Here is a 13,259-nt window from a genome sequence, read left to right on the forward strand (position 1 = left end):
AATCACTTTTTCTTATTTTTAGAAATTAAATTTTACGGAGTACGATAAAAGTCAACTTTAGCGCGCGGGGGTACCCGCAAGACAATCCTACCCGCAAAGACTTGCACAAATGTCTTGCAGGGAAACTTGCCGAGGCTTGCCGCTGTACACTTGGCCTTATTTTAGTAGCGTTTTTACCTTAAAATTATAATATTTTTTATTTATTTATAGTATAAATACATTCTTAAATCTATACACACACACTGATTTGATTTTCTGGGATAAAAGCTGCCGATATAAATCGGTTTTAACGGATGGGTCATTCGGAATCCTGGGGGAACAACTCTTTGATTTTCCGTAGGATGTAGACTACCAAATTTCATTAAATCGATTAAACTGTTGGGCCGTGAAAAGCTAGCAATCAGACAGACAGATACACTTTCGCATTTATAATATTAGTATGGATATTTAGGTATTTATCTAAGTCACTGACTACCCCGTTGTTTTAGTGGTTAGCCTATTCTGCTATGTCTCATACGGTCGTGGGTTCGAGTCTAAAGTCCCGAGTCGGAACAAAATAGTTAAGTTTGAACTTTCATTCCAAAGTTATAACAGAGTTGTAAGACCAGAAAGCCACAAAGGCGTTCTTCTATAACTTAACTTGTTTAAAAGAATAAGTTTCCTTCTTTGTAAACGAAACAACAAAGTTAAATAAAAGAAAGGGAAGTAATGTTATCAGTAAACTAGTCTGTCTGTATACAGTGTGTTTTTAACTGGGACAGTATGGGGAAATTCAAACTATAGGAGATACAGGGAACTGTCTTAGGAACCTTTAGGTCTTTTTTTTGAAAACAATTTTAGCATAGTCTATTTTGATGGGTTCCCAATTTGGTCAAGCGTGAGTTGTCCATAAAAATCAATAAAATTAACTAACTCTATGGTTCCGTATTTCAAAAGGAAAAACGGACCCTTATAGGATCACTTTGTTGCCTGTCTGTCTGTCTGTCTGTCCGTCCGTCCGTCCGTCCGTCCGTCGTGTCTATTAACAAAACCTATAGGACACTTCCCGTTGACCTAGAATCATGAAATTTCGCAGGTAGATAGGTCTTATAGCACAAGTAAAGGAATAATCCGAAAACCGTGAATTTGTGGTTACATCATTAAAAAAAAAACTTAAAATGTGTTTCAATTTTCAATGTAAGATAACTATACCAAGTGGGGTATCATATGAAAGGGCTTTACCTGTACATTGTAAAACAGATTTTTATTTATTTTTATGCATATGTAATAGTTTTTGAGTTATCATGCAAAATGTTGGAATAAATACCCCAGTACGGAACCCTCAATGCGCGAGTTTGACTCGCACTTGGCCGGTTTTATCCCGAAAATTAAATCCCGGGTACCAGCTAGTTCTCAAGATATTATCTGCTGTCACAGCGCGTCTCCAATTTAAGCAACTCATATAAAAACGAAGAAAACTCGCAAGAACATAATCTCTAACATGAAACGCGATGTAAAGTAAACTGTATTGCTATGCTCTTACGTCTGTTTTTACAACGCGAGCTTGCGTCGCCTGAATTAGGGTTCAGCTGAAAATCATCGCTGTAATGTAACATACTATGTCTTGTCTTGGATGAATAAATACTCAGGATGGAATGCTCTGAAAAGTCAAAGGAAGCAGGAGTAACTGTCAGTTGATGAGTATGTGTGCGTTATGGAATGATACCATTCACAAAAGAAAATTTGCCTATTTCCATGTTTTTCCCTTATACGATGGTTATTAATAAATAAGATATCATTAGATTAGTGTTTATTATAATAGTTACAAATCGATGGATGTTCGATGCTGGAAAAAAATCGATTGCAACGTATTAAAATTTGCCTACTCTATTTTTACATAATTGATTTACAACAGTATAGTCTCTAGCCCTATTGAAAATCCCTGCTGAACAGGGTGCCCATCACCATATATATAAATGTCGGAAAAAATACCCCTCGGTACGCGAGTCTGACTCGCACTTGGCCGGTTTTTTTTCTTTTCCTTTTCCATAATACACGAGTGACACTGAAGTCAGAGGAAGTAGAGTGAGGGAACTCTCAGTTTGATCCTGAATTGACGATATGTCAAATATTAGGCTGTGGGTGACGGGAAATCAAAGAAAAATATGCGATTCATAGGCTACCCGGCGTCAAATGTAGGAACATTTGACGCCTGCTAGTCACACCTGGCAACAAAACGTCGAAGTATTGACGCTTCGTTGCAAGTTCCATAACTGTACATGACAGCAGCAATGAAATAAATAAATGAATGAATAACTGTCGACGTGTACTGTGCAGAAGGCAAGTGCTAATTTCATAAAAATGTGAAAAACCCTCTTGACTAATTGCAAAGCAATAGGTTATCTACAAAGTGGTTTAAAGTTAACGGTTTAATTAAAGTATTTAACGCTTTTATATCAAGTCGGTTTTAACGCGCAATCTCGCCACTCGGGTCAAAGTGAAACTCGTTTAGTGGCCTCATCAGTAGTGCCCGCTGTAGTGGTGGCGAATGTCGGTACATGGTATCTTTTTATGAAAAAAGTCGATAAAAATGTGTTTTTTGGGTTCAAACCGGTCCTGGTGACAGAGGTCTAAAATAACATGAGTGGCACAAACTGTAAACTTCATTTGATTTCATTTTTGTTTGTATTTCATCATTTTCGATAAAAACTTCAGCGACATTCACAGTCAATAGTGGTAGGTGATGATGCAGTCTAAGATGGTAGCGGGGTGGATGGTAACATGGAAGTTTTTACTACATCCACACTTCTTATCGGTTTCACACGGCATCGTACCGGAACGCCAAATCGCTTAGCGGTACGGCTTTGCCGGTGCGGTGGTAACTAGCCATAGCCGTAGACCGTACCAGACCAGACCAGTGATATTCAAGAAATTATAAATTCCTTTGCCGCTGCCGGGAAACAAACCTGGGACCTTCCAATTTATAAGACCACACTAGCGCTGAACACTGCGTCAAACTGGTCGTTATAAATTAAAATGAAAGACATTATTGTTTTTTTTTTTAATCTTTATTTAAAGAGCTCGGTCGCTAATGCGACTATGCTCCTTTGTAAAGGTTACATAATTCATATTATGTTTCGTTCCGCCTTAACTTTACTGCACTTATGTAGATGCTCGCAACTTCGTTCGCGTGGATGTAGGTTTTTTTAAAAATCCCGTGGGAACTCTTTGATTTTCCGAAATAAAAAGTAGCCTATGTGCTAATCCAGGGTATAATCTATCTCCATTCCTTTTAGCCCAATCCGTCCAGTAGTTCTTGCGTGAAGGAGTAACAAACATACACACACACATACACACAAACTTTCGTCTTTATAATATTAGTCTGATTTAATCAGTTCCAGATTCCCTGAAACTATCGATTAAATAAGTGACGTGACTAGCCTGCAGCCTGCATGGTGGCGCGGGTCGGTGCGATACTAATCGCATTATTCGCAGAAATCACACTGAAGCGAGAACCTTATGTAACTTAGTTTGCTCTCTTCTCGCTCCACTCTTCAGTAGAGAACTAGATAGTCTAATAGTATAGTAGATAGATAGATAGATAGATAGAACACTTTATTGTACACAAGAACACATGTAAAGGAACACAACAGAAAGAAGAAAAACAGAAAAAACAACTGTGTGCAAAGGCGCCCTTATTGCTTGGAGCAAGCAATCTCTACCAGGCAACCTTTATAGTACTTGAGAAGCTGTGATAGAGTTGTGGTTAAGACGTCCGCCCCTATTCCAGAGGTCAGGAGTTCGATCCCCGGCACGCACCTCCAACTGTTCGGAGTTATGTGCGTAAGTCTATGAACTCAGAATTCATCCTCTTTCATTTGATATCCCACTCGATACAATAGCAACAAAAAAAAACTTTTAAAGAGGCCCCCCCCCCCCCTTTTTTGGATGTCAGGTTGATTTTTTTCGTATAATATGTAGCCTATGTCACCCGGGCCATAATAACGAATCGATTGACATCTCATCATCAAAATTAGGCCAGTAGTTTAGGCGCTACGATGGAACGCACATAAATACAAACCTATATATATACATACTTAGACTGCTAAAGTCATACCGTTGCCGTCGTCGCTCGGATAAAATTATATCAAAATCAAAAAAAAAAAACAAAATCATTTATTCATAATAGGTACTATTGTACACCTTTTATTTGTCCGTTTTTTAGATTTGTAAGATGATATAGTGGCGATAATTAATTATGTAAACTTAAAACTAAAGCTACGAGGGTTCCAAAAGCGCCCAAGTCTGAGAAGAGCCCACAACAAACTCAGCCATCGACAGTCACTCCATCACTAGTGAGTCAATAACCGTTGCGGAAGTGGGTGCCGCTAATCGAGTTAGCGCCGTCTGCCTCCGCGCGGGGAGCCTGCGGCGCCCGGAGCCTCTGTCACGCTGAGATCTTTGATCTGAGCGCACTTTTTTTTTTTTCTTTAAATCTGGCTTTACTCTGATTAGCCAATGTCAAGTTTGTGATATTTTCAAGTTATGGAATTTATACAAGTATGGACTCCGCCTGCGCCGGCGCCCGCCGACATACGCGCGGCGCCCCTCCAGAGCGCTTCCCAGTCAGTTCCACCACCAAAAAATACCAACTAACACAAAAACCAGTCACTCTTAACAAAAAAAAACACTCCAAACAAGCACAGCACGCGCGCCAGCAAACGCCATCACAGACGAAGTCCTGAGCGCACTTTGACTTTGCTCACACTCAAGTTTCAGATAAAAAGAGACAGATTTATGTCAGCGATATAACGCTGTCTCGTTTTAACTATGTCTTAAGTCTGAGCTCAGTCACTCTATAGATCTCAGCTTCAGGATGATGCCTGGGTAAAAAAATATATTTCTTGATAATGATAATATAATTGATGTCTTTAGGGAAGGCCTATGTCCAACAGTGGACGTCCACAGGCTGATGATGATGATGATGATAACTGATAGATAGAGGGTCTTCCAAAATCGTAGGATCCACATTCGCTACTAAGCGAATGTGGTTTTAAGTTTGCTAATCATTTTTAACCCCCGACCCAAAAAGAGGGATGTTATAAGTTTAACGTGTGTATCTGTGTGTCTGTGTATATGTGTATCTGTGTATCTGTCTGTGGCATCGTAGCGCCTAAACGAATGAACCGATTTTAATTTAGTTTTTTTTGTTTAAAAGGTGGCTTGATCGAGAGTGTTCTTAGCTATAATCTAAAAAAATTGGTTCAGCCGTTTATGAGTTATCAGCTCTTTTCTAGTTTTCTTGTAGAAAAGAAGGTTAGATAACCGTTAGGTTCATAATATGATGTCAATAGACAAATGTCAAGCTGTCAAGATGGACGTTGCCTAAATACATAATTATTTATTTGAAAATGATGTTTTGGAAAACTCAAATACTTTGGATCGTCGGGGGTGTTATAAATTTTTAATTTACACTTGTAAATTATGAATTTAGCTAAAAAAGTACATCAAATGCGTATGACGTCACATGTACATGTATTTCATACACGCTCCTATCATCTCTATTGCACTGAAATCCAGAGTAAGCTATTGCTTATTGAGAGGTCTGCACTCGAAATAGGAGACGAATATACGAGTGCAATATCTTTGTAGTCTGTGTCACAGGATGTGTGTCGCACGCAAGCTTAGTCAAAGTCAAAAAACAAAGTCAAAGTCATTTATTCCAATTGCCAGTAGGTACTCTTTCTGATTGTCAATTGCTGAATTTATCTTCACTTTTCAAAATACTGATGTACAAGATTTGCCATTTTAGAAATTTTATGATATCCGGTAACAACATTTATTACTAGATACCTAATTGATGAGTTTCATGACAAAGTTTCATGGCAGCTATCTGTTGTATGGCCCCACAAGATAGAGTAATAACTTGTTACGATGTTACAGACACACATTGTAACATTATTGTGCGTTTAGTAAAGAGTATCCACAGACTAGGTATTTTATTTGTCCTTAAATGTCCTGTGCTTGGTTGTCCTTAACATAGATAGATATAAAATCTAGCAAGGATCACTACTTTTGACCTCAAATATAACTAGCTATATTGATGTTGTTAGGAGAACTGGTCAAGTGTGAGCCGGACTCACGGACTTACACAAAATAAAAAGTAGTACAATTTGGCGGCCTTATCGCTTTGAAGGGATCCCTGCCAGACAACCACATTATTTGTTGTTATAGCGGCAATATAAATATCCTACGCTCTGAAAATTTCAACTCTCTACCTATAACGGTTCATGAGATACAGCCCGCTGACACACAGACAGACGGACGGACAACGGAGGCTCAGTAATAGAGTCGCGAACGGAACCCTAATAAATAATTTGATTTGATCTTTTCGGTCTGCCTTTTACGTTAATTGCCCACTATCGATATTTCCCCCTCACTAGCTGAAGTGATCTGTCACGCGCAGGTCTCTCGTTCACGCGGGAACATCACTCGATGTCGACACTTTACTTTATTCGCTATCGAAATTATTTTCTAGACTAGCTGATGCCCGCGACTTCATTCGCGTGGATGTAGGTTTTTTTTATAAAATCCCGTGGGAACTCTTTGATTTTCCGGGCTAAAAAGTAGCTTATGTGCCAAGGTATAATCTATCTCCATTCTAAATTTCAGCCTAATCCGTCCAGTAGTTTTTGCGTAAAGGAGTAACAAACATACACACACACACATACACACAAATTTTCGCCTTAATGATATTAGTGTGAAGTGTGATGCTTGCTGTAATCGATAAGCTTTTGCCCGATCGATTGCTTTTTGTTACTTCTATACGCGTGGATTGAATTTTTTTTCACACCATTCGGTCGACAGTCAATAATGCAATAATGGCAAAAAATGGAAAGAAAAATTTTTTTTTCTTTCCATACAATGAAATGAGCATCTTTGGTACGTAACGAGTAACGACAGACTATACTTAGACTGATTGTACAATCCATACTTCATTACAAATGCGGAAGTGTGTCTGTCTATCAGTCTGCTAGCTTTTCACAGCCTAACAGTTAAACCGATTTTGATGAAAGGTACAGAGTTAGTTTGACACCCCGAGGAAGGACATAGGCTACTTTTATCCCGGAAAATCAAAGGGTTCCCACGGGATTCTTAGAGGCACATCCGTTTAACCGATTTAGGTACAGAGGTAGCTTGCATACCGGAAATCGACGTATGCGACTTTTTATCCCGGAAAAGCAAAGAGATCCCACAGGATTAAAAAAAACCTACATCCACGCGGACGAATTTTGCGGGCATCATCAAGAATTACATCAAGCAAGCAGCATCTGCCAAATGCAGTGATGTAACGTCGCTTATCTGATGTGTTGAAGTCGTTAGCTGTTAACTGCGCCGCATTAGCACGCGAGCAGCGCGCTGGAGGCATCAGGTGTACCGTGGTTAACCTTAGATTAGGCACTTAACACATAAACATCAAAGTTGGGTACGACGCGGAGTGAAGTAAGTACTTGAGTCTTGAGTTCTATGTGAGATAATACCTTATTTCGGAGCATGAAACTAAACTTGGGATGCCGCAGACCGCGACAAATGGCCAGTTTCTCGTCAAGTCTGACTTAAGCTACATACATCTATGCTCTATCATCTAAGTCTATACTAATATCATAAAGGGGAAAGATTTGTTTGTAATGGATAAACTCAAAACTATGAATGAACCGTTTTCAGACATTTCTGCTGCGGCTCCCGGTCTTGATGCTATCTCCCTAATGTGACAATGTGTCAACGCACATCGCGTCCCACATTAGAGCCCGTCTCCATTCCCAGGGAACCAACGTCAATACATCATGTATATATTAAACTGAATATTGCACTAACACTATCTACTAGTGTTAGTGCAGTGTAAAGAACACAAGAAAGAACAAAGTGTCATAAAATAATAACTAACGATAAACTAAGAAATATGTCAATGGACGGACTCTTAGATATAAGTACTTTTATAAGTTTAGGTTAACATAATATTACTTATTAGCTTAACTCGTAGGCTAGATTGTAATTCTAATAAAGTACTGCTGTCAGTACTTTATGGTTATAAAAAAAAAAAACTAACACTATCATCATACACGCTGAAATTTTAATTTTTGTCTTCCTGCGGCAGAACGATTTGCCCTCAGTAGTAGTATCGAAACACAGAGAATAGAATACAACAGAACAAAATATATTATATAATTTTTTTTACTAAAAAATAATTAAAAAAAATGAGCCTCAACTCGAACGCGTGAGAAACAATAGTAATTCACTAGACATAACGTAAATAAAAATAGTAGGTAGCAACTCGAACTGCGCTGCCGATTAAGTGAAACAGTTTAGAACGAAATAAGCTCTCGCACGTACTGATACGGTATAAACTAGCCTGCACGCACGCGGTATTACTATTGATTCGAGGTCTCTTTCGAGTTTTGTTTTTCTCGATTGCAAATTTGCCATTATTGATTCTAAAATTTTTTTGTACTTATAAATCGATTGTAATATCATGACAACATCATTTCGCTTCGGAAAATCAACCATTAAAATTTCAGCGTGTTGATCAAGATCTGAAATAAATAAATATTTTGTATTGTTTTTATCTGTTAATTGGTAACTTGGGTAACGCTAGTGCTTGTTTCAGTGCCGATCATCCCGGAGTTCCTGTACGACATCCGCCACCCCGACGAGCCGCTGTCCATGTCCCTGGAGGAGCTCACCACGCCCGCTCCCCCGCCCACGCCCTACTGCCCCTGCCTCAACCGGACCAGCGTCGCCATCGACGACGTCACCCAGCGTGAGTACATGGTACCGCCAGGAGGACCAGGCGGGTGATCATCACTGAATGAAAGCCATCAAGCTCATTTGGCATTCACTTTGAATCCTTTGAAGCTTGGAAGGTGGAAAGACTGATGGTGAGGTGGAATGAGATGGATGGCTTTCATTTTGTGTTGAAACTTTCGAGCTGGCCGTCATGCGAGGGTCCAACAGGGCTGCATAGTGTCTCTTCCTCTCAGCAGAGGACGTGATTACATGAGAAGTTCTGGCGCACCAGTACCGGCGCCAATATCGTTTGATGTACTAAATGACTCGCTCTTATCTCTTTACGTAGCTAAAATACGATTCGCGTGAAGTGAATTGAAATAAAATTGCATTAGGACCTTTCAGTTCCCTTCGTTTACGAAACGATTAGACAAAAGGTATGACTAACGATTTATTTTTTCTCACGACAGAACGTTTTTATCTAATCGTGGCCGAATATACCTTCCAACACTAATCTTGGGAATGAGAATTGGCCTCGACTCTGTAAATATCCAAAGAAAGCGAGTTTCATTGACATGATGAATTATCGTGGAATATTGTCCTTTAAGGTAAAGGTCAAGCTCATTACTAACCGGAAATTGCCGCCATTACCGCCAGCCATGAGCCCGCCTCCCGACATACGAGTGATACCGGTCTCTATGATTACACAAGGATTAATCCGTATAGGAACTGAAATCTACATAACACCTCTATTACCATTTCCTTGTTATTTAAACAGCATCAGTATCATCCTCGTTATGATCAAACCGTCGCACCGGCCCACTACTGAGTACGGGTCTCCTCTTACAGTAAAAAAGGTTTGCTCATAGCCCACCACACTGGCTAAATGTGGATTGGCAGACTACACACGCCTTTGAGAACATTATGGAGAACTCTCAGGCATGCAGGTTTCCTCACGATGTTTTCCTTCACCGTTAAAGCAAGTGGTAAGTATTTTTTTAAAAAAGAATATTAGCTATGCTAATCATGACTAATACTCCCCTTTCCCCTCCAATTAAGCGTAAAGCTTGTGCCAGGAGTGGGTACGACAATAGTGCAACGGGTGGGGTTTGAACCGCCGACCTTTCGGAATTCAGTCCGCTCCTCAACTGTTGAGCTATCGAAAATAAACGCGCATATCGCCAAAAAGTTACAGGTGCGTGAACGGGATCGAACCCTCGACCCTTATCACGTCTTAACCACTAGGCTATCATTATCACAGCATGACTTCTGAAGGTCTGAAAAGATTTGCACTACATCGAATATCGTTATAATCCTTACATCATCCCGAGTGATAACGGACAGACAGACAGACAGATAGACACACTTTCGCATTTATAATATTAGTATGGAAGTATGGATCTAAGACAAGTTTTTGGAGCGTTTAATGGCCTTTTTCAATAACAGACTTTACTTTAGAATAAAGATTTAATTAGAACTAAATTACAAATTTCAAAATGTATGATCTAACCAACGGTAAATTATATAGTGACGCTACTGCTCGCCTGCCACCGGGCGACGCGCATTTCCCCGAACAGAACGGTTTAGTCGATTCAGCATTTAAGGCTACTGTGTGTTGTTACTGTCTAATGGCTAAGGCTGAGATCTATAGACCGCACTTTGACTTGCTCAGACTTAAGACACTGTTAAAACGAGACAGCGTTATACCGCTGGCATACATCTGTCTCGTTTTAACTGAAACTTGAGTATAAGCAAAGTCAAAGTGCGCTCTAAAGATTTTTGTTATTCATCCTGAGAGCCCGCACAGCAGCCAGCGTGAGGCGACGAGCTGGTAACACAACTATTTTGGCTATTGTTGCAGTGAACCTAACGTCCAAGATAGAAGAGCGTCATAAGGAGCTGATCCACGAGACGGTGGCGGTGGGCATTATGTTCGCCAGCAAGGCCATCGTGCAGCTCATCGCCAACCCCTTCGTCGGACCCCTCACGCACAGGTGCCTCAGCTACATGCATCAGGCATACATGCATCGCCCGCCCTCCCACTGATAAACATGCAGGCAAAGCCAGCCAAATGACCAAAAAGCAGATCGTTGCATTTGTACGCTTGTACGCGCGTACAACGCGATACAAACGCGTACAAGAAGCGCGATCAAAGCTCGTCTGTGTTGCGTTTGTTTGATATTATCGACGCTCGATGTCAGCAGAGATGCTGTAAGTTTGCTCTGTTGCAGGATCGGCTACAGCGTGCCCATGTTCACCGGATTCATCCTGATGTTCCTCTCCACGCTTAGTAAGTGTTCACGCTCAATTTACATTTGTTCGTCCACCCGTGCCCTCTGCTGGACGAAGCTTGTCACTCATCACGCGAAAAGCTTCTCGATCTAAAGCCGCCTCATTCAAAGCCTTATATCGTCCAACCACCAAACTAAAACACCAACCAAAGACGCACTTTGGCAACCTGGAGCTCTTTAGTTCTACTCATCCATTGCCACGTCAGCTTCGCCCCGTGGAGTACATGATGTTATGCTACAGGGCAATGTATTGTGTTCGCAGTCTTCGCGTTCGGGCGCTCGTACAGCGTGCTGTTCGTGGCGCGCGCGCTGCAGGGCATCGGCTCCTCGTGCTCCTCCGTGTCCGGCATGGGCATGCTGGCCGAGCGGTACCCGGACGACAAGGTCACTCCACCACTTCAAACTATACCTACTAGAATGTCCTTGAACGTTGACGCGAGTGGCGGATGCACGTGATTGGTCGATCAATCAGCGCGGGTGCACGCCATTGGTTGATAAAATGTCACTTGCTTCCTCGATTCGTCAACTTTCCTCCACTGCGCTGCTAATATTCAAGTTGTTCATTATGGCCAAGTTGAACCTAGAGATTACTTAGATGCAACTTGAAGATGAAAAAGAAGAGCTGACGAATAAAACAGTGGATTCTACGACATTAATTATTAAGTATTTAGCAAAAAACCGAATGAAAGCTGCTGAAAGTTTACGATAGAAATAATATAGAATAAGTTTAAGTTTAAGATAGAAATCACGGACTTTGGAATCAACTTTAGCTTAGTTTTAGGGTGTTTTGCTTGAAATTGCAATTAATGCGCAGTGGGCATGCCGTGGCAAAATTCCCTGCATTGCTATCCCTGGCGTACGCTGGCCTCACCGTGGTATCTAAAATGCCGCTGATATCATCAGTGTGCGTTGCGTGGTGGTCAAATCTCCTGCTCCTACCGTCCCTGGTGTGAGCTGGCGTGTAGGGTCACTCCTCCTGACACCAGCGGCCTTGCCTCCGCAGGAGCGCGGCAACGCCATGGGCATCGCGCTGGGCGGGCTGGCGCTGGGCGTGCTGATCGGGCCGCCCTTCGGAGGCCTCATGTACGAGTTCGTGGGCAAGACCGCGCCCTTCCTCATGCTCTCCGCGCTGGCGCTCGGCGACGGACGTGAGTTGCGCTCTCAACACAGTCAGCTGACCCGCCCCGACATGGCGGCGCTGGTTTGCGCTTTTTGAAAATTTAAATAACTTCTGAACACAATATCAAAAATTGCGAAACCGGCAAGAATCGAATCTTTTTGAAAATCATCGAGAGAGTAGAAATTCCAGTTTAAGTCCCGAACACTTAAGTACTTATTTTTAATATTAGTCCGAAAGCCCAAATATGTACTCATTTTCATAGATATACCTAACTTAAACATTGATGGGTGTATATATAAAAACTATACCATCCCTTATTTAAACCCCTTTAGGAATAAAAGTTGTAGAAATCCGTTCTTAATGAGTACCTACGTCATGAAAGGCACCTACAGTCAAAATGTCAAGTTTGTAGTTCCAGCGGTTTAGGCTGAGCCTGCAAGTGCAGAGTGTTGTGTGTCGCAGTGCTGCAGCTGATGATCCTGCAGCCGGGCGTGGTGCGGCAGGAGAGCGAGCCGCCCTCGCTCAAGGCGCTCATCACGGACCCCTACATCATCGTCGCCGCGGGTAAACCTCTCCTTCTCTCTTTCTGTCTGGCTTTCCTTTTCGCACTTGTACGTAGCCTTCCGCTGTACGAGCAGGTAGACATAATGTGTCGCTCTTCTATCACGCTCTTTGCGTGTTCTATTGCCTTTATAATCACACTAATATTATAAAAGCAAAAGTTTGTGTGTATGTGTGTGTTTGTTACTCCTTCACGCAAAAACTACTAGACGGATTTGACTGAAATTTGGAATGGAGATATGTAGATAATATCCTGGATTAGCAGATAGGCTACTTTTTATCCCAGAAAATCAAAGAGTTCCCACGGGATTTCGAAAAACCTAAATGCACGCGGACGAAGTCGCGGGGATCGGCAAGTAAGGAATATTCTAAAAAGTTGATTGACCTCGTTCCACCCTCCATTTCCTACAGCCGCACCGCATGCCATCATAAGCAATTTCCCTCTCTTCACCTGGCATTTCGACCGCACGTTATGCTAAATCTTATTTCTACGCACATGCAAATTTTAGAAGCAACACCCATTG

At 41.5% G+C, this 13,259-nt stretch overlaps 1 protein-coding gene across 2 annotated transcripts in view; it reads left to right on the forward strand.

The window, feature by feature from the left end:
- LOC123878514 (synaptic vesicular amine transporter) overlaps positions 1-13,259 on the forward strand; it is a 31,957-nt gene that overhangs the window by 10,938 nt on the left and 7,760 nt on the right. For both annotated transcript variants that reach the window (XM_045925724.1, XM_045925725.1), the window contains exons 3-8: positions 8,645-8,797; positions 10,625-10,757; positions 10,995-11,053; positions 11,317-11,438; positions 12,058-12,202; positions 12,637-12,738. In XM_045925724.1, coding sequence (XP_045781680.1) covers positions 8,645-8,797; positions 10,625-10,757; positions 10,995-11,053; positions 11,317-11,438; positions 12,058-12,202; positions 12,637-12,738 — 714 coding nt within the window. The remainder of the gene's footprint in view (positions 1-8,644; positions 8,798-10,624; positions 10,758-10,994; positions 11,054-11,316; positions 11,439-12,057; positions 12,203-12,636; positions 12,739-13,259) is intronic.

This window comes from Maniola jurtina, chromosome 26 (assembly GCF_905333055.1).
Source record: "Maniola jurtina chromosome 26, ilManJurt1.1, whole genome shotgun sequence".
Classification (NCBI taxonomy): Eukaryota; Metazoa; Arthropoda; class Insecta; order Lepidoptera; family Nymphalidae; genus Maniola; species Maniola jurtina.